The sequence below is a fragment of the Colossoma macropomum genome, unplaced genomic scaffold (genome assembly GCF_904425465.1).
Source record: "Colossoma macropomum unplaced genomic scaffold, Colossoma_macropomum, whole genome shotgun sequence".
NCBI lineage: Eukaryota > Metazoa > Chordata > Actinopteri > Characiformes > Serrasalmidae > Colossoma > Colossoma macropomum.
The window spans coordinates 44,278,857-44,301,217 of record NW_023494792.1 but is presented as its reverse complement, the minus strand read 5'-3'; the positions used below and the strand labels follow the sequence as shown (position 1 = coordinate 44,301,217).

The 22,361-nt window shown below is 38.1% G+C and overlaps 1 protein-coding gene across 2 annotated transcripts in view; it reads right to left on the bottom strand.

Annotated features, from left to right (window-relative positions):
- Positions 1-12,290: 12,290 nt before the first annotated feature.
- Positions 12,291-22,361, bottom strand: part of prkcq (protein kinase C, theta) — a 38,944-nt gene continuing 28,873 nt past the window's right edge. For both annotated transcript variants that reach the window (XM_036577266.1, XM_036577265.1), the window contains exons 5-18: positions 21,971-22,148; positions 20,842-20,873; positions 20,613-20,698; positions 19,950-20,079; positions 18,925-19,034; positions 18,419-18,554; positions 17,687-17,850; positions 17,395-17,568; positions 15,814-15,905; positions 15,526-15,588; positions 15,258-15,396; positions 14,645-14,833; positions 13,104-13,232; positions 12,291-12,601 (exon numbers count right to left, since the gene is read on the bottom strand). In XM_036577266.1, the coding sequence (XP_036433159.1) occupies positions 12,443-12,601; positions 13,104-13,232; positions 14,645-14,833; positions 15,258-15,396; positions 15,526-15,588; positions 15,814-15,905; positions 17,395-17,568; positions 17,687-17,850; positions 18,419-18,554; positions 18,925-19,034; positions 19,950-20,079; positions 20,613-20,698; positions 20,842-20,873; positions 21,971-22,148 (1,781 nt within the window). In that variant the 3' untranslated portion in view covers positions 12,291-12,442. The remainder of the gene's footprint in view (positions 12,602-13,103; positions 13,233-14,644; positions 14,834-15,257; positions 15,397-15,525; positions 15,589-15,813; positions 15,906-17,394; positions 17,569-17,686; positions 17,851-18,418; positions 18,555-18,924; positions 19,035-19,949; positions 20,080-20,612; positions 20,699-20,841; positions 20,874-21,970; positions 22,149-22,361) is intronic.

Here is a 22,361-nt window from a genome sequence, read left to right as displayed (position 1 = left end):
CCTCTCCAAACAAGCATATGATAAATCTGATTTGTACATTTGGAAATCTTTTTTTCTGGAATTTCCAATTACTGTGCAACTGTGCTTTTTCAGGACAGATTTGTTTCAGTATTGGTTTATATCCAACATTTCCTGAAGTCTGATCCAGCATTTTCTGCTGATACCTGGTACAGGGATCTGAGCCTCTCTAACATTTATATAGCAATATTTTATTGCAAGAAATGTTTGATTTCCATTGCTCTATTCATCATGAAATGTTCACACACTGTAAAAGACAGCTGGTGTTTACAAATGTTAAAAAAAAAATACTGTATGTTTTAATAGGTTTTAATATTGCACTACTTGTTCAACTACGTATTTTAATTTTCATTATCTACTCTTTGTTAGAGTTGTTTGATTCAGGTGTTGGAGAGCTGAGCTAATTGATGGACTCTTCATGACTCCGTGTTAATCACATGACATATTAGCATGCAGCTTAACCGTGTCAGAGGCAAACTGACACAGTTTCAGCTCGAGCCAACCTGAGACAGCTTCAGCTCAAGTTGACCTGAGATGCACTGCTGAGTTACAACGCCACTGCTGAGTTACAACGCCTTCCACAAATTGTGAACCAGATCTTTCAAGTGCCTCTGGATTTATCCACAGATAATAATAACTTAGAACATTGCAACAGCTTGGCTGGAATCTTGGCCTGTTTATTCTTCCTAAAATATGTGAACTGAAATAACATTTGCTCCTCAGCTCAGGCCCTGTTAACTTAGTCTGGGTGTGCAGATGAGAGGGCATCCTCTCGCCCATGAAGATCACTAAGATCCTGCTTATTCTGTATTTACAGCTTACTGGCTAACCTGGTATGTGAACAGATTTAAAGCAAAATGAATGTATCAACAGGTTTTATACTAAAACATAATTCAAATTAGTTTAAACAAGAACAGTACTGTGCAAGAGTTTAATCCATTTAATTCATTTTAAAGTCATTACGCACAAGTTACTCATGTTTCACACTTTATTTCTGAGTAGATTAGATATAAGACAATCCACTGGCACTGGGCAGAGTAAAGTTAAAAGAAAAAAATGTCACTTTTCAAAATTGGAATTAAAAAAAAAAACATCAGAAAATGGGACTCATAACAGCCGCGCAAGACCTGGTAGACCACTTAAACCATCCCCATCAGATAAACAGCACTCAAAGCTTTAGGACAGGAGAGAGAGAGGAGAAAATCAAGCCCAATTCTTGCTGAAAAAATTCAAAGTGTTTCTGTCCATCTGTCCACTGTGAGAAGACAACTCAATGCGATGAGTCTGAATGGATGTGCAGCTGTCAAAAAGCCCTTACTGAGAAAAGGAGATAGACAAAAAAGAAGAACATTTGCAAATCAAACAAAGAAGCTGCTGGTGTTCTCAGAACAATAGACTGACCACCCCAGAGTCCAGACTTCAGCATGATTGAGTGTGTTTGGATTACTTGGATCGTGAGAAGCAGAAAATGCAACCAACTTCTAAGACTGAACTTTGGAGGTGTGGAAAAATATCTCTGCAGATTTCTGTCACAAACTGAAAGCGAGTCTACCAAAAAGAATGGAAGTTGAAATGTAGGAAAAGAGTAAAAGAGTGGACACAATAAATACTGACAAATCTGATATTATATTTAGTTGTTTAGGCCTCCATGTAATTTTCTGTTGTTTTTCACGGTGCAATGTCATGTATGGAATTCTTATTACTGACTAGCGTTGAGAAGTAGACAACACTTTCCCTGTGTGTGTGTGTGTGTGTGTGTGTGTGTGTGTGCATGTGTGTGTGTGTGTGTGTGTGTGTGTGTGTGTGTGTGTGCATGTGTGTGTGTCTATTTGGGCACTGATGACAAGGCAGCATTGTGCTGCAAAATTCAGCCCATGAGGCTCAAGTCTCACAGGCTTGTCCAAATACGCATGCACACACACAGAGACATTCACACACAAACACTTCCTTCTGAGCAAAAACTCCTGAACTCCACCTGTAGAAGAAAACAAAAAAGGAAAAGAGGAAATGCTATAATAATGAATGCGTATTTGTTTGACTGTTTCTGACCTCTGAAACTGTGTAAATTTCCTGGCCACAGTGTGACTCTGAGGTCATGGAATGGACACAAAAATAAACAGGATTAATCAACATCTTACATCACAATCATAAGACAATCAATCTATGCCAAGTCTATCATGAAGGCCTAAAATATGTTACATAAAATTTTTCTCAACTGTGTCAATGTTACATAATCTCAGAAATCATGGAAAACCACATTTTCCTCTCTTTTTGAAATAAAAGATTGATGTGTACACTGCTAAAGTTTCAAAACATCATTCACTAGTTCAGAAAGTCTATACAGAAAACGTATCTGCAAAAATGGCTCATTTTGAACTGATTGCTTTTGTGATGTCACAAAAACACTGCATTTACATATGTCTGCCCATTCATCTTACTGCTGTTTAGCTCCACCTATTCATGCTGAAGTTATAAGGAGTGTTTCAGCCTAGACTGATTTTTGACAGAGGCACAATACAGGGCAACAATCTGTCACATTTCCCTCCGGCTCTGCTGACACTTCCCTTCCCCAATCTTCTCCTAAACACCATGCTTCTCCTAAAGCATTGGCCCAGTTCACCTGAGCATTCAGAGTGATCTTCTCTTTTGTCTGTTTTCTTATGACCTGCTTTGTATTTCTTGAGTCAGATTTTTGTCTTTGCCATTGTTGGCTATTTTTGTGATTTCAAATTTTTTTTATTTGGCTTGTGTTTTGGCTACTCTCAGAATGTCCTTACTTATTTTTGATTGCATGTTTTTCTTGTTGACCTTGGCCTTTTTTGTCACTAAGAGTTTGGACTGCCCTTTTCACATTTAAGTCTCAAAGTCTGTTTTAACCGCAAACATCTGACTTATTCTGTCCTGTTACAGACACAAAAACCAGACAAATGTCCTAAGTGGACTTCAGAGGAAAAATATAAAATACAACATAGGATAGTCTTTAATTATGAGAAAAGAAATAGAAGGAATGTAGAATGACCTCACAATTTTGTGTATGTGTTGTTTAAATGAGAAAGTCAAAGTATCAGTCCATTTAAAAGATTTCCAAAACACATTAAAGACCACTTGCAAGAAATTTCTTTCTTTTTTCAAAGAACAAACTGAATTTTGGAATTTTGTGGGAGATTTTCATTTCTGTCCATGGATTTCAATGTTAATAAAACATGAGTGAAATCATCCATGATTTACTGTGTACTACATTTAGTGTGTATTGTATACAAACACTCAGTGAGACAGAGTGTTTGTAATAAGGAATCCTCTGCATGGATCTCTGCCCACATCATCTAAATGGGCCAAAGACTGAATTAAAGTAAAACTCATTAACAGTTACACACCTTCCCCTTCAACCTAATGAGACCCGGTAGCACACTTTGCTCAAAGCTGCTATACATAACATTGAATTTCAAACTGCAAATACGGAAACCTACAATTATGCGGTTATTCATTTATTTACTTCATCCAATTTTCTCATGTCCAATTACACCCACTAGCTAGGTCTACCCCTATCATACAATGCTACCAAGCTTCCTCCAAGACACGTAAAGAGCCACTGAACCATTTCAAACTGCTGGTAACAAGTCATTGGACAACTCAACATGCTTGGAGGAGAACACTAACCGCCAATTCTGTTACGTCAGCTATGGACGCCTGCATTAGCTAGCATTGCACTGGATGGATACCACAAATTACTGTGTCATTCAAACTTAAGACTGAAACCTAAGTTTAAAGTGTTATTAATTTAACATATTTATTTTGTGTGTAAGTGAAAGATCAGGTGTTGTTTTTTTTTTTGTTCTATAATTAATCTAACGTTAGCATGGTGGAAAATTCTCCCGAGTTTCTATCAGCTACATCAACATAGCATAGCAATTTAAACATTAAGTAGTGGCTCTTAACAAACATTATAGCAGTCCAGGTTGTATTTTGACAAAAACTGGGTCCTACAATTTCTCATTAGGTTGAACGAGAGTTTTGAAAACATTCTGTAAAGATTTCAAGCTTGTGGGTGGGTTATAGAAGTGTTCTAAGGTACTCTGATTCTGTCTTAGCATGGTTCCTGTTCCTGTTGCTTCCTTCAGCCCTTATCAATCCTTTGACCTACACTGCACTCTGAGAGAACATCTGTGTCTTCCTGAATTACCACATTTGTTGTGTACATCCACAGATAGAGGAACTACACAACTCAACAATGGAGTTTTCAGGTTTCACTGTCCATGCTCACGAAATGCGTCAGAAAGCCTGAATAAATGTCCAGACCTGGCTGACCTCAGGGTGTGTTTTGGCTTTAGGCCCCTGATGTTCTTTGCTGCCTTCCTGTGTGTATATACTAAACAAATTAGAAATCCATTTTTTTTTTCTACCTGGCCGTACTTTTAGCATCCATTACTCAACTACTAGGCACACAATGGCCCTCTCTGCATGCCCTCTGCCATGTCAATGAGATCTTAATCCTGTTATACACACTCACAAAGGCTCAAACTGCACTTCCTGTGTGATTCCCGGGTCATGCCTCTTTCTGTGACTCAGTGTTTCATCCTTAATGATAAGCTAAAGAACCTCTCAGAGACTCAGAGTTTAACACAGCATAGCACCACCGGGGTAAATATCTGTGGCATAACCTTAACTCCTGACATCACTGTTACCCGCAAAGTGACACTGACATGGCAACAAAATAATAACAGCACAACAAATATGACGAACAGACTTTCTTTACAGGTAGTGGCTGCTGAGTGGAACTTTTTTCTGTCCCATTTAGGCCACCAAACAGTGCACAGCCTTTAGAAGACTCCAAAATAAAAAACCTTTCTAAAGACTTATACACTACTTTACAAAAGTCTTAGACATCTGAGAAAATGATCTGCAAAGCCTTTTTTTCTGAGCAGGACACATTTATTTGCTCAGAAAAAAAACAGTAACATTAGAAAAAAATGCAACCCCCCCCCCAACTAAAAAAAAAAACCAAAAACAAAAAACAAACAAAACACTGATTACGGTTACTATGCAATACCTTTATCTAACCAATGCTTCATTAAATTAAAACAGCTGATGGAGTTGAACAAATAAATGCAATGATGGAAGCGCTGCAACAAGTCAGGAACTAAACCTGTTCTTCCCATTGTTTTCTTCTAAACAACATAATAACTATATATATTAAAATTATACTAAACTATATATATTAAAAAAGTGTTTAAATGAGCAGGCAGTAACCTTGATATAATAATAAGCATTGATTATTATATATGCAATATGTGGTAATGTGTTCGTTTAACCATTTCTGAGCCTCTCCTCAAGGAAACCCAGTATTATTTTAAGTTCAGTACCTGGTCTGGATAATAAAAACTTCATTATGTTAAATCAGGATTGCTGGTGGAAATATAAAACTGTCAAATTATTTTTGGCATAATTTTCGTCTGTGTTTATAAGCATGTCAGTTAGTAAGCCCTACCTCATGAAATGTACTCACCACTGACAAAACAGAACTGACAAATAAGGTCAGAATTAATTATCTGTTATTCATTTCTTAAAAGTACTTTTTATGTAGTTTTCTTGCGTCTTTATTACTTAAAGCCTGCATTAAACTGGAACTATTATTGACATGATCTACACCGAAATGTACAGTCTATATTACTACACAAACAGTCTATATTACAGCATTGGCTTCTTTTGCAAGAAGCTACAGAAGTAGGAAAGCATGCTCACAGTGTGACTGACCACAGGCAAATAATTATGGACTTGCGCGCGTCATGCAAACCGGTGGAGAGGTGTGTGCTATCAATCGACTGTGGTTATGCAACTCTGAAGCAGATTAAACTATACCAATAATACCACTGCAACAGGTAGAGGTAGATACTGTATTTGACCTAAAGTTGCCAATGTGAACAAACGCACACACACACACCAACACACTCCTCAGTGGAAAGTAACTAGATGGAGATTTCCATTTGGCAGTTAAAGGCAGCCGTGCGGACAGAATATCTGGACATTTCGGTAAACAGTGAAAAAAGTGATGTACTGAATTTCCTTGATTCAAATGTGCATGAATAAAACAGTCTACTTAGTTTACTTACTTCTGGTAGCTACCAAGAGCCTGTATCGCCACAGTATGTAAGATTTTTGTGTTAAAACTAAAAGAAGTAGCATTACTGAATGAGGAGAAAACACACTAAAATATGGTGTACATGTGCTGCTGTGAGTCACCCTATAAATGGCTCAGATTTTGTGGGAGTTTTTCAGGTCTTCAGGTCACATCATACAGTACAGGGACAAAAGTACTGGGACACCTACACATTACACCTACAGGAGCTTTTATGACATCTCATTCTAAATACATAGGCATTAATGTGGAGTTGATCCCCCTCTTTGCAGGTGTAACAGCTTCCACTCTTTTTGGGAAGCTTTTGGGAAGATTTTTGAGTGTGTTTGTGGAACATTTAGCCCATTCATCCAGAAGAGATATATAGATCACTTTATTAATCCCAAAGGGAAATTCTTCAAGACATTTAACAAGTTCATCCGAGGTCGGGATCGAACTCACTCGCTCTTGGTGGAAGGCACATGCGCTACCGCTGCACCACCCCAAAGGAGGTTTTGTGAGGTCAGACACCGATGTTGGACGAGAGGGCCTGGCTCACAATCTCCATTCTAGTTCAGCCCAAAGAAGTTAGATGGGGTTGTGGTCAGGGCTCTGTGCGGGTCAGTCAAGTTCTTCCACACAAAACTCATCAAACCATGTCTTTACGGAGCATGCTTTCTACACAGGGACACAGCTATGCTGAAACAGCAGGGAACAACAGGGAACAACAGGAAAGGGCCTTACCTAAACTGTTGCCACAAAGTTAAGCATAATTGTCCAAAATGTCTTTGTATGCTGTAGCATTAACATTACCTTTCACTGGAACTAAAGGGCCAAAGCCAAGCCGCTGACCATTATCCTTCCTCCACCAAACTTTACTGTTGGCACAATGCATTTTAGTACGCAGCATTCTCCCAGCATCTGCCAGATGCCTCCATCAGACTGCCAGATGGAGAAGCATAATCCATCACTCTATAGGACAAGTTTGCACTGCTCCAAAGTCCGGTGGCAGTGAACTTTACATGACTCCAGCTGATGCTCTGCATTGTGCATAGTGATCTTAGGCTTGTGTGCAGCTGATTGGCCATGAAAACTAATTGAATGAGGCTTCTACCTCACAGTTCTTGTGCTGATATTGTTTCTAGAGGCAATTTAGAACTCAGTAGTAAGAGATGCAACAGAGGATAGGTAATTTTTATGCACTACGTGCTTTAGCACCTGGTGTGAGTTTGTATGGTCTTCCCCTTTGTGGCTGAGCTGTTGTTGCTCCTACACACTTCCATTTCACAATAATAGCACTTACAGTTGACCAGGGCAGATCGAGAAGGGCTGAAATTTCACAAACTGACTTGTGGCAATAGTGGCTTTCTATGACAGTACCACATTTGAAGTCACTGAGCTCTTCAGTGCAACCCATTGTATTGCCAATATTTGTCTATGGAGACTGCATGGCTATTTTCTTGATTGTATACACTTGTTAGCAATGGGTGTGGCTGAAACACCTGAACTAACTAATGTTAGTGTCCACACACTTTTGCCCATATAGTGCATGTGGCAGATAGAGTTTATGTTAAAAAATGTTGCCAAGTTCAGTTTTGTTTTGGTGAGTTTATCAAACTGACATTTCAGTATATCATATCAATATGTAAATATGTTAATATATTAACATACTTGATATGTTAATATGATATATGTTTATGTTGGCCTGTTTAAGCTGTTGCTGTTGTGAGTCGCAGTATGAGGCCTGAAGAACGACAGTTCATTCCATTGTATACAAGTTACTGTATATTGAGGACTGACAATTAAGACCACTTGGACTTGATACTGGAAAAAAAATAAAATCATTAAACATAAAATAGAACTTTGGCACAATCCACATTCTAGGTTTTGTCTTTTTCCCACTGTGTTAAAAACAAATTCTGCAAATAAACAGTAAATGTGCATTAAAATGTTGTTGAATGTGAATAAATGAATGTGTGAACTTTTTTTCAATTAGACTATTAGCAAACATGTAATTTGACAATGTGGATATTATAACGCATACAACCCTTTAAATCAAGATAGAAATTGAGATATACATGAAGTACTGTAGCAGTTATTAACAACATGTCTTGTTTCTCTATGTGACTAGTCAGTAGTAATGATAACATCTATGAGAGGTCATTTACCATTTTTTGATGCAAATCTATGATATCACTTCTCAGCATTAATAATAAATGTATGTTTCACACTGAAATGGTCTCCATAAGCAGAGATGGCAGTCTGTACAGATAAAGCCCAGCCCAATGTCACATGTATAATACTACTGCCCAAAGGTGAAATTGTCCGTCTGGCCAAAGAAAAGGTACAACAGGTGAGACCATGATCTGTGTGACCGTCTGAAACAATAGACATCACTAATGTCTGGCCTTTCCCTTTTCAAAGCATTTACAAAAACAGGAAGAATTACATCACATCCAGGACCACAACGACAAAAAGAGTTTCTTCTCTGTTTCTCAGTTATATCGGAGAGCACCGCTTCTTCCCTCTAACAAAGGCAGTATGAGAAACTCTTTGGCACTGACTCAATTTCCGTCATCCGATGACTCATCAAGTCATGCGTTTGCACCCGTTTACCGTAAGTGAGCTGTGTTCTTAGGGAGATGCCGCCCTCTAGTGGACTGTGAGAGCAATGACAGGTTATTCACTGCTGGAAATAAATTCAGTGTGCTAATGCAGTGCCCCCCCAAAGCCAGCCCTGGAGATCTACCTTCCTATAGAGTCTAGTTCCAACAACAATCTGCCACAACCGCTCTGGCTAATTAGCTTCTTCAGAAGTTCCTGATTGGCTGGGTAAAATGCATTATTGTTAGGTAAGGGGGGGAGCTGCATGTTTGATGCAGGTTGGAAATAAATTCTGCAAGACAGAAGATCTCCAGGAAGAGGTTTGGTGACCACTGTGCTAATGTGTCTCAGTAACTTACATTGAGATTATATGTCCAAAAGTTTGTAGACATGCTCAGTCAGCGTTTCCTCTGTGTATTCATAGAGAGTTTATCCTTCCTTTGCTGCAGTAACAGACTGTACTTTTCGTGAAGGCTACAGTGGATGGTGGAACATTGCTTTGAGGACTTGACTGCTTTCAGCCACAGGAGCATTAGTGAGGTCAGTGTGATTAGTTATGGATCACAAATGCCACTCCAGCAGATCCCAAATGTTCCACTGCTCCCAACCAAGTGCTGGGGGGTTTTATACTCCTCTAGCCCAGTGGTTTTCAGTCCCTATCCTGGGGAACCACTGCCCTGCACAGTTTTATTATGTCCAGCCTCCACACACCTAATCCAGCTCAACATCTAATTATTAAGCTTAATGAGGTGGGTCAGGTGGGTTAAGCGCAGAGTATACCTAAAACAGTGCAGGGCAGTGGGTCTCCAAAGCAAGAGTTGAAAACCATTGTTTTAGTGTTTCTCTAAGCTGATCCTGAAAACCCACATTGTAGTGCTTTCCCTGCCTTATGACAGCCACATTAACAGGTAATTAATGGGCTGTTAATTAGCTGACTAGTTGGGTCAGGTGTGTTAGGAGCAGGGAAGACACTAAAAAGTGCAGAGCAGTGGGTCTCCAGGACCAGGGTTGAGAAACAGTGTTTTTGCCGACTCTTGACTTTAGGTGTGAAGACCTTAGGCTCATGTGCGGCTGCTCCAAAGCATCCCATTTAACTGACAGTGCTTTTCTTGGAAATACAATTTGTTCACGGTGAACACACAAAACCTTGTAAACAGCCATCATTGAAAATAGTGAAGAACAGTGCCCTCTTCAGGACAACAACAGGCTTACAGCACACACTGTGTACTAAATTTGAGTAGGTTTTTTTTTTTTAATTTTTAATTGTAGAATTTTGGCTATCATAAACTAAACAAAAATATAAATGATTTTCACTTGGTTTTGCTCCTATTTTGCAGCAGTTTGATAAAAAGCAATCCAGCACTGCTCCAGGCAAATGCTGGTCACACCTAATGTGGGAAATGACCCACTCTGTTTTTTTTAGTAAAACATGTTATGTTTAGATTTTAGTACAGTATACATTGTACCACCACACTCATGCTTATCATGCACACATGTGGTTACATATTTATCTTGGACTTGAACAACTGTCAAAATTATTAACATATTTAGTCATTTTAGGTTACTTCCTTCATGTTTTCTTTAAAATGTGTTCCTGCAGCAGGAAAATAAGTAAATAAGTAAATCTGAACCTTAGGCCTGCATAAAAGCTCCAAATATAAGCATGGAGTCAACAGTAGTAGCTAGCAAAAATGTGCTTATCAAATTAGCTGCATTACACATACATTAGAGCAGAGTATATAACGAAAACCTAAGGCTTCATATTTAAACTAAATTTACAAATAAAAGATTTTTTTTCTAGAAATCATATGAATGTGAACATCAAAGAAACAGCCCAAATAGTAAGCTAGTAAAATATGTCTAGCTAGCGGAACTTTACTGAAAACGACTAGTGAGAACAACAGCATATCTAAGGCAGAAATGAACAGATATGGATTATCAAACTGGGTATATGGCTCTTTAGATCTGTGTTATAAGCTAACTAGTTATTTTCAGGCCACAGAAATGTGTCCGGATCCTCTTGACAATTTTGTAGCTAACTAGTTAGCAGTAAAACACACTATCACTTGGAAATGGCTAATAACTGCCATATCACATTTTTTCAGCACTTCCGTCAATAAGTTATCTTTATATGTTCCTTATAAATACAATTTACTCACTTACTTCACCTCTACTGACCTTGACAATGTGCACCCAGACCTTTCAGCAAAAACCGACCACAGCTTCTCCAAGCTAGGTAACACCAGTTAACATTAACAATGCAATGCGTTGGGAGTTGCAGTGTCCTATTTGTCTTCCCCAGTTTTCAGATAATTTTTAAACAATTTTGGTGTATTTTGTGACATGTGCACATCAAAAATAACCTACTGTTTCTGATGAAAAAATTAATTGACAATTTGTTTGAAAAATGTAAGCTATTATTGGCTGGTCAAACTGATCAATGTACTTGTGGTTATTAAATTTAGCTACAGACTTTTTATAAAAACACTCTATATCAAAACTAAATTGATGTTGTGTACCTTAGTATGCACCATCAAATCAAAGGACACTTATTTTGGACTTGCTTTAGACTGATATGACAGCATCCTTTTACATATTTGACAAACCTCAACACAGTTATGGTCAATCCAAGGATGACAGACATATAAGATACATGTTTTTCTGTGTTATAGCATGGAATTATGAGATTTATTTATGCCTCCTACTGAATTTAAGTTATGTGGTGCGTTATTGTGCGTGAACGACCAAAAATCACCATCAAAATAAGCAATGCATCTGTACATTTTTGCTACTTCATATGTTGGCAAAGGACACTGTGGTATTCATATGCCATACAAAATTTCATTAGAATAAGACTTCATCAACTCAAATTACAATTGTACAAGAAACAATTGTAAAACAACACTTAAAATAGCAACTATTCACATGGAGACACACAGCCTGCGATTAATCCACTAACAAGCGCAAATAATAAAACCTCACACACACTCATACACACATTCCAGAAACAGCTAGGGACTGAATTCTCTCAGCTAGGACTTTACGCATGAATGTGCAACCAGGTACAGCTGCAACTAATTCTCAAATCCTATTTGGAAACATATTCACTCTATTGCATTAAATACATGCCAATTCTGCATTATCTCACTGAGAAATATGTCACGCAAATACCAGTCCACACGATGGTGATGTATAACATAACTATACAAATACAGTCTTATTTCATTTCTTAAGTAGGAGGACTTGCTGGTGCAAATATGGGGAATGATTTGGGGCAGTAAAAAGGAACTTTTCCTACAGCAGTGAGGTTCCAGTGATGTGTCCTGATTGTCCTCAAGCGAGGAGAGGAGGCAGACCAGGACGTCCACTGACTTTTAATTAGGACGTTATTGTAGTCCACGAGGATGGCTCAATTATACCGCTTTTACTGATTGCTTTTATGATTTGAGAACTTCTATTAATGCACTACATTTACTTGATTCAAATGTGTACATCATTTCCACATGATAAAATATATATATATATATATATATATATATATAAATCTTATATAACACAATCACTGCCAAACTCAACAGCTGTGTTGATGTAATATGTTGTATTAATATGAGAATGATGTGCACATTTGCATTAAGTAAATTTAATGCATTACTACTAAAAGTGTGAGTAGACTGGCACTGAAGTATCTTCAGTATGTGTGTGTAGATCTCAGGCATTCTTAATGCGAGCCATGCCCGGGTTGATGAAGGAAAAGTTCTTGAACATGGTCTGGTCCACACTGTTGATAAGGGTGCGATCTGCGCTGGACAACCGAGGCTTTTCATTAATGAACTCCTTATCAAAGTTACTGCAGTCACTCGGAGATTTCTGCAAACAAAGACCAAATTTAGTTGAAATAAACTCAGACAAACATCATATACACATCTAATATGTCCATTAGGCCTGCATGCTTTGTTGTTTGTTAATCGTTATCTATATATGGCATATACAGTACTGTGCAAAATCTTAGGCAACTAAGCACACAGTTTAAAACCATGTATCTCGACAGTAAATGTGTTTCTGCTTATAAAAATCCCAAATAACATTAGAATAAATGCGAATAAACATTAATGCAGTAAAAAAGTACCAAGAATGCTTCCAAAAAGGTAACTGATATCTTTTGAGCAAGCAATATATATATATATATATATATATATATATATATGTATGTGTGTGTTATATATATATATATATATATATAGATGCATAGGTACATAGATAGATTGCATAATGTTTTGTTGCTAGATTGTTCTTGTGGTGCATACAAGCACATGTCAGTATCTGCACTTTCTCTCATGCACTCTTGCTATTCAACTACATGTGGACTTACCACAGTAGGCCTGAAAGGGGGCTCCACCTGCCGCTTCTCCAGTGCATTCCAGTCTGTGTCCCTGAAGAAAGGATGCTGCCGAATGTTGCCCTTCACACCCAGCCTTCGCTCTGGCTCACGCACAAACAACTGCAACCAATCACATCACATAGCTTGGTCAGAGTCAGGTCACCACGTCCACCACTCACAGCAGAGAGGAGAGTTAAGAAAGATGAAAGAAGCTAGCTTTTTAAGGTTACAGTTGCCTTTGAATAAAAAGAAAAACGAATAGCATTTGTTTGGCATACTGGTGAGATCAGATGAGTTTAAAGAAATCATTCAGTGGAAAATCAAATTTGTCTTTAAAAATGGACAAAAGTGAGTTGCATTTTTAAAAACAGTAGTAGCAGCCATCATGAGGCTGAACTGTGTCTGTACTTTAATCCATGTTTATAGATAGCAGTGTGTTACACAGTGTCAGAAACCACATAAGCAAGTCTATCTGAGATTATTTAACTCGACACAGTTTGTGTGCGATGATTTAGGCATGCAGTTTGCTCAGTGGTGGACATGGCCAGGTCTTACCGAGGTAACTCTAGGGTTTTTTTGCCTGCTGTTTTTAGAGTATTTTCACAGTGAAATATACCTTGAATACCTTTAACTTTAACCTTTTTATAATTTATTTTTTATAATCAACCAATAAATGTTTTATTCTTGTGCACTTCCTGCATTGAGAATAAAAGCTTGAATGTTTTTTTTCTTAAAGCTTAATGTTAATACCTTAATTCACAGGTCTCCATTCATTAAAGTTGAAAGTACAAAAACACTCAAATTCTACATGTTGACAACAACAGTAATGTTAACTGATTTGTTGCAAATAAATCTAGGTCTCTTTCCCATCTAGGCATTTTGATTACAGACCTTACATTTGTTAATGCTTTGATTAAACAATAGGAATTCAAACTTAAGCCTCATTAAACCTATCTATATTTTTAAATACAGATGGTAGCATTTCTATGGCAAGCAAAAAAAAATCTATGGGGAGCAGAAATAGAACAATCAAGAAAAGGGAACAAAATCTGGCTTTTCTTATTTGATGCTGCTCATTCAAACGTCTCTTAAAAGGCAATGGCACTTTCATTAAACCTACCATTAACTAGCAACAATACACACAATTAATTCAAATGTTAAGCAAATGTTAATGCTGAATGGGCTGTAGGTGTTTAATAGACACTTCTTTTCATGCGTACACTTTACAAGAGAGTGACTATGCGGATTCCCTAAAAATAGTTATCTAGATTTTCAAAGTTCAGCCTGGAATGCTGTTCTGTCTAAACTTTTACTCCCAGAACAGGATTCCTGTACATTCCAGGTCATTTTTACTCCTGAGTTTGCACAGTGCTAATTTGTGGGGTATAAGCTTCCATTACTTGAGCCTTGTAGCTCAAATGCAAAACAAAAGAAGCAAACTTTGGACACCAAACATGCCTTGATTGATCCATTGTGTTTGTGATAAGAAGAAATATTTTTTGCCAAAGTTTCCTTTAATTAGTCTGCCATACCTTAATGAGAATATCCCGTGCGTCTCTGGTCAGCCAGCGCGGGTAACATGGATCATCTGTCCGGATGGACTGGAACAGTTCCTCCTCATCATGCCCATGGAACGGTGACTGACCAATCAGCATTTCATAAAGAAGGACCCCAAAAGACCACCAGTCCACAGAGGTGCCGTATTTCTGCCCAAGTAAAATCTGCAGAAGAATAGTAGAACTTAAAGAGAATGTAATCCTGCATAATCCTGTGTCTACATAGTGTGTGTCTGCTCAAGCATGTTTACTGCTTATCAGATATATGACATTTAGACAAACACAAAAGATAAACATATATAAATAACACCCTTTGATGAATTTTCTTTTTTCTTCATTTATTAAAGAAATAAAAACACACTTTTTGATAAAGTGCATTAAACGACAGCTATTATTCTTTTTTAACCTCTTCTCGTCACACATGGAAATGTAGCATCTTGGAACAAAACTCTTCAGAGAGATGTAATATGAATTTATTATCTTTATTACTTTATTTGTCAGTGAGTATACAAGTAAGTAAAGAACTAAAGAACAAATGCGGTAAATAGCACTAGCAGTTGTAAAGCAAAGTGTGTTGTGAGTGTGTCACCTCAGGGGCTATGTAATCGGGCGTTCCGCAGAAGGTGGAGGTCCGAGCTTCCCCCTGCATATTCTCCTTACACATGCCAAAATCAGCGATTTTAATGTGACCATCGATATCCAGTAGGATATTATCTAACTTCAGATCCCTGTACAGAGAGAAAAAACATACATAGGTTTTCAATTTACTTTCTGACAGTAATTTTGTTGATGTATTATATATTTTATTAATGTATGAATGATGTACATATTTTAATATGGCTTTTGCCTGTAGTTACCTGTACACAATGCCTTTTGAATGCAGAAACTGAAGCCCACAGATTATTTCAGCAGCATAAAACCTACCAGAGAGAGAGAGAGAGAATGAGGTGCAGATTTAGACATGCTTCCTTGTGTGATGTTTATGTCTATATTTAACTATTTGTAGGGCTGTAATGTAAGTAAGTTCTATTTATGAAGCAGATTTAAAACAATAACAGTTGACTATGTTGCTGTGTACAATGACAACATAAATGGACATGAACTGTGTATGAGTGTATGGGTGTGAGTGTGAGTGCGTCTCTCACGTGGAGCGTGGCAGGTCAAATCTGTGGCAGGACTGGATGTGGAACATTAAATCACCTCCATTCAGATACTCCATCACAAAAAACAGATTCTCCTACATGGCATACACACACACACACACACACACACACACACAATATTTCTTGCTTAAAAACAGCAATATCATGTGGAATAATGTGTCTGTGTTTGCTTGGTTGCTCGATTTTCACATATTTGTCTGACTTGAATGTTTCAGATTATCAGACTACTTTTAATATCAGACAAAGATAACCCAAGTAAACACAAAATGCTGTTTTTAAATTTTATTTACTGAAGAAAACCTGAGACCTGTTGAATCTAAACATCTATTAAACAGAACTTGTCTGGCAACGTGAAGCTAGAAGTTCTCAAAAAGCAGCACATGATGCCATGTTTTAAAGAAATTCAAATTCAGATGTGAAAGAAAGTTATTGAAATCTAGCAATCTGACGAGGGTTACAAAGCCATTGCTAAGGCTCTGGGACTCCAGCAAACCACAGTGAGAGCCATTATTCACAAATAGAGAAAACCAGGAACAGTGATAACCTTCCTAGGAGTGGCTGGCCATCAAACTTTCACCAAGAGCACATCGACGACTCATCCAGGATATCACAAAAGAACTGCAGGCCTCATTTGCCTCAGTTATGGTCAATGTACATGATTCCACAATAAGGAAGACTCTGGACAAAAACAGCATCCATGGGAGTGTTGCAGGGCACAAACCACTGCTGGTTTTATCTCACATTTGCCAAAAAACCTCTAGATGACCCCCAAGACTTTTGGAATAATATTGTGTCGACTGATGAGTCAAAGGATCGTCTGGCATAAAGCTGACACCGCATTCCACCGTAAGAACATCATATCAACAGCCAAACATGGTGGTGGTAGTTTGATGGTCTGGGGCTGCTTTGCTTCTGCAGAACCTGGATGGCTTGTCATAACTGATGAAACCATAAATTCTGCTCTCTATCTGAAAATCCTGAAGGAGAATGTCTGCCCGTCATATTGTGACCTAAAGCTCAAGCGCAGTGGTGTTATACAGCAGGACAATCCAAAGCACATGAGCAAGATCCCCTCTGAATGGCTCAAAGGAAACAAAATTAAGGTTTTGGAGTGGCCAAGTCAAAGCCCTGACTTGAATCCCTTTGAGATGCTGTGACAAGACCTTAAATGTGCAGCTCATGCTTGAAAACTCTCCAATGTATCTACATTAAAGCAATTCTGCAAACAACAGTGGGCAAGAACTCCTCCACAGTGATGAAGACTTATCGCAAGTTATCACAAACGTTTGATTGCAGTTGTTACTGCCAAGGGTGCCGCAACCAGTTGTTAGGTTTAGGGGAACAATTACTTTTTCACATGGGTGATATAGGTTTTGAATAAATCTTCATTGTCAATAAAATGATGTTCACTCTGACCTGAAACATTTAAATATGACAAATTAGCAAAAATAGAAAAAATGTACATTTTTAGACCTGTTCTTACTTAAATACATTTACATGTAAATGAGCCTTGTCCTGACATTGTATAACACGTGTGTCTATGTGTGTGTGTGTGTGTTTCACCTTGGTCTGGAAAGTGCAGTAGAGGTGTGTGAGGAATGGATGCTCCCAAGCAAGAGATAAAACTCTCCTCTCCACCATTGTACACTCCACATCATCATCCATCAGAACCACATCCTTCTTCAGAGCTTTCACTGCAAAGAACTGCCCAGTGGCCTTCAGCTCTGCTAGAAACACCTACACACATACACAATGATTTCAGTGTAGATGCTTTACTGCTCTGTGTTAACTTTAACCCTTTAACAAACAACAACAAACTTTAACAATATATATATATATATACACACACACACACCTTGCCAAAGCTGCCTTTTCCCAACATCTTGTGCAGTATGAAGTCATCGAGGGTGAATTTGTGGTGGTGTTCTTTGCGTGGGATAGCGTACAGTGGCTCTGGCTCTACAGTGGGGCTCGGCCGGTCCCCCTGAAGTGGGGCGTCCCACGCTATGCCCTGATGCTCTGAGAGAGGAGGAAAAGCAGAGCAGTGTCAGATCATTTGCAAATTATAGGCTGCTTTGACAATTATAAGGCAGTGTCATAACCCTCCCCACAACAAGAATTAAAGGAATTGTGTTCTTACCCAGAAATGGTTTACATTACATGCAAAGAAACACACAGAACAGCAGCATACATAAACATACAGTCAAATTTAAAGGTTTGTACAAACCTGGTGTATGTACAACCTTCATTCAAGTGAGAATAAGTTAAAATAAATAAGTTTTATATATATATATATATATATATATAAATATATATATATATATATATATACACACACACACACACATACAGATGTGTTTGTGAATAGGTATGAATTGTTTTCAGAGCAGGGGGATCCCACCCCTCCCCTTTTATTCCTTATTGCTTGATGCTTCACCACAGTCATGGCATTTCGCACAAAGAGTCAATGTTAATTTGATAACATAGTTACAGGGGAAATATTTCATTTGATTATATTAAATAAATTTTTTCCTAATGAAGGTTGAATTGCCTGGTGTGTGCATACATGCATGTATGTGAGTGTTACCTTTGCGTGGCAGTGGTGGAGCAGGAGTTAGCGGATGAACCGGTAAACAGCCAGAGGTTTCTTTGACCACTGCCCCCTGACCAACAGCTACTGGCCCCTCACGCCCAGTCACCTCACTATCTTTATAGCTGCGTGCCTGAGAGACACACAGAGATAAAGAATTTTCACTTTCAGAATTATATCTGAACATCACCAACACAAAGCAAACACACAGCCTGTTCCTGAAGATGCAGGAAAGTGTGTGTACATGTGTCTGTGCGCTTAATTCACACACTATATTATGCTATTCTGCAAACAGGTTTTTTGCCCCTCCCATGTTTTTTGAGACCTTGCCCAAACCCCACCCTAAACAAAAATAAACTTCTATGATATGTAGTATGCAAACTAATGCAGCGCAAAGGTTGCATTTGTCCAGGGCTTTTAATGTCTATTGTTAACTGTGATGCCACCTGTGATGCCCCCAACCCCCCATCCCCCACCACAATAATAAAGATGTAATGTTTAACCTGCTGTGTGCTCTCAATCATAGCCAGTGCTTCGGCCATCAGCTTCTGGTTGACCCCACAGAGGTTGGCTACTTTCTTCTGACACTTGTGATGAACATTCATTCCACACTCTGCAAAAAGAACACACGCACACACACACACAATATGGTTGCGGTTTCCATGAGTCTTACCAGTGCTGACTAAACTAAGCTTAAAGTTAGATAGGTAAGCAATAAATACTATATTGTGAGACAGACACCTGGATTAAGAATGCTAAAAAGGTTATCTGTGATTTAAACTGTTAGAACTTATTAGAATTTCAAATGAGCATCCAGTGATATGCAATACACAAATTAGGCAGTCACAAATTTACTTAATTTAGACAACTTGTGGTAGTCACTGTTGTTTTTTATACTCCTATTTCACAGGACATCAGCCATCAAGATAGGAGGCCTACAAAAAATCCTGCTTAGACCCCCCCAAAAGAAGAGACGGCCCTGATTCTCACACACACAGGGTTATTGTTTGGCAACAAAGTCAACCAAAAAGCATTTTAGATGAGTTTGATATGGATTAATGCACTGATATAACATTCCCTATACTTTCCTTTTCAAACTGTATGCTCTAATGAAGAATAAAAATTGAAATAAATTCATCCCTTTGCGTTTTTATGTGGTAACCACATAAGTCATTACTATTTTAACACATTTTGTGTAACTGGACAGTTGCTGTGTAACAATACATTGTGTTGTACTGTATTGCAGCATGTGTTGTATTACGCATGTAATTGTTTCATAATGTTTTGTATGATATTGGCTATTGGGTATGTATTGTAAGGTTATAACTGGGGCTAACATATTAGCTTGTGATTAGCATGTTAGATCAGGGCATTATAAAGCACAGTTTTTGGACAGTGTCAGAATGGATTAGGTAATACTCTACCATGTCATTCAGTCGTCTATTCAGTCTGAGGCTAAGCAGTCATATTACACATGTGGTGGTTCTTTAAGATCATGTGATCTGAATGGAGTCATGTGATTGCTCACCTTCACATTTGAGGCCTTGTCGGGCCAGACCCCAGAGAAGCGTGCCGCAGTGCTCGCAGAACGTTGGGCTTTTATAGTTATAGACCTTAAACCTATGAGGCATGTCGATCTTAAAGCGCTCTTTATGGATCTAAAACACACAGACACACACACACAGCAGATTCAGTGTGGAAGCCCCTCTAAATTATACTAACACAAAAAAGTGAAAGTCTTGTATATAACGTACTACAACTTGTACATTGTACTCATGTTGTTATATCTGATAACCGTGTGGAGTTTTTCCCCACACCTGCATCTTTCTGCTGACCACTTGTTGTTTAGTAACAATAACAGCTACTTTAGGCTACAGGAACTACTTGTTGGTGAATAAACTGCAAACATTAAAAACCTGTTTAAACAATGGTGAGGGATTCTTGGTTTAACAATTTTCGTTGCTACAAAAGCAACAATTAACACTTGAACAGTCAAGAATTCTTGTGAATAACGTTACAGATCACTCAACCTTGGCTCATGTCTGCGACCAAATCACTATTGTGGTGTTAGTCGTGATAACATACTGTTCTACTGCTTAAAACAGCTTCAATGATATACAGTGCAATATAAATATAAATATAAATATAAATAAAGCTTCAAACAAGCAAATGCATGGTCTGTAGTGGTTACCATGGTTTCTTTACTGTTAATGGCAGAGCCGGTGCATTTGGCGATCACTTTGTCAATGCACTTCTTATGGATGGCAGCATTGCACTCTACAAAGGAGAGAGAGAGAGAGAGCAAGAGAAACGAAGAGAGAAAAAGTGAGAGAGATAATAAATATTGTTTGCTTTCTCATGAAAAAGCTCATAAAGGAGCTATAAATAAATCTGAAAACAGTCAAATTCAGGAAACTCACGTCGGCACTGATATCCTTGTTTATTCAGCCCCCTGTTGGGAGAGAGGGGGGGTCACTTATGTTTGAATTGCCAGCAATACTTATCATGTCAAACATGTACAAAACAAACATGTCATGGCATCATATATATGATGTCATGGCAGCTTATGTCACATGCATCAAACATAATGACACCCGTCATAACACTGTTATATTACAGAAGATAATCGGGCATGAAAAATTAATAAGCCTATTGTAATAGCAATAAGAAGTTGATTAAACCTGCTGTCAACAATTACAAAAGCATTTTCTAATTTGGACATAAAATGGACATAATTCATTTTAAAGGAATATTCCAGTGTTTTTCAACATAACCTCTGTCTGCCAAATCTGTAACATGCTGCCAACATGGTCTCTAATCTTTAAAACATGTTGTTAATTCACTGTTATTTTTTATGTTCTGAGTTCTTTTAGAGATTAAACCACTTTTCTACAGGGAAGATTTTGTGGATTTTGTGGTACCGGAATAGCGATGTGGCTCCGCTTTACCGCCACAGACACCAAAAAACCTCTGGGGAAGTGAAAGAACTGCTTCTCTAGTGATGTTTCAGCAGCTTTGTTGACATTGTAAGTACAGCTATTAGCTTGCCTGAAAAACTGTATTGTTAGATTGTAAGAGTCACAGACTTCAAATTCATGTCAAGTCACATATGTTAAAAATGATTAATGGAATTCAGCAACTGCACATTGGCTTCTATTATAAGAATCAGCAGGTTTTCCGTTTTTATTCGAGAAAAATGCCTAAAAATTACTATCCAGGCAGGATTCAGATGCAGCCGATAGAGTTCAGGTTGAGAAATACTGCAGTATTCCTTTATGAAGCAAATTGGGTGATATTTGTGGAGAGTGTAACAGCACTGAAACAAAATAAATGCTAATTCAAATGTGTCAAATGGTTGCGAGAGGATAAAATATGTGATGTCATGACAATTGCTGCCTCTCAGTTTATTTCTTTTGCCAAGAACTGTGTTGATGCAATTTTATTATTTATTCATGTGCAACTGGTTAACATTCAAATAATGAATGATTTTAGTAAATATTTGAATAATGTAGCATTTTTTTGTGTAGGGTTGTGTCAGGTGGACCATACCAGACAAATTCTTTGCAGACAGAGCAGAAGGTGGGCTGTGGGAAGAATGTAGCCGTGAACTCATGGCACTTCACCACATGAACTTTGGCCTGTTTTATCGCCCCACGTCGCTGATGCAGCGCAAACACTCCCTCTCTTTCACGCTCGGTCTCTGCATCTGCCTCACCATGACCCGCATCTGAACACACACATACACATTTACACACATTCACTTCTGGAGTTCTCAGAAACTTTCAGAAATAAAATCATTCACTGAAACTATTTATTTGTCAACAATTATTATGAGTTGTATGCTGCAAAGCCAGTTTTAAACGTGTTGTAACAAATACATCAACATTCAAATGTTTGGAGTCCCAATCCAAAAATCACTGTTTGGGATCACTGTTTTCAA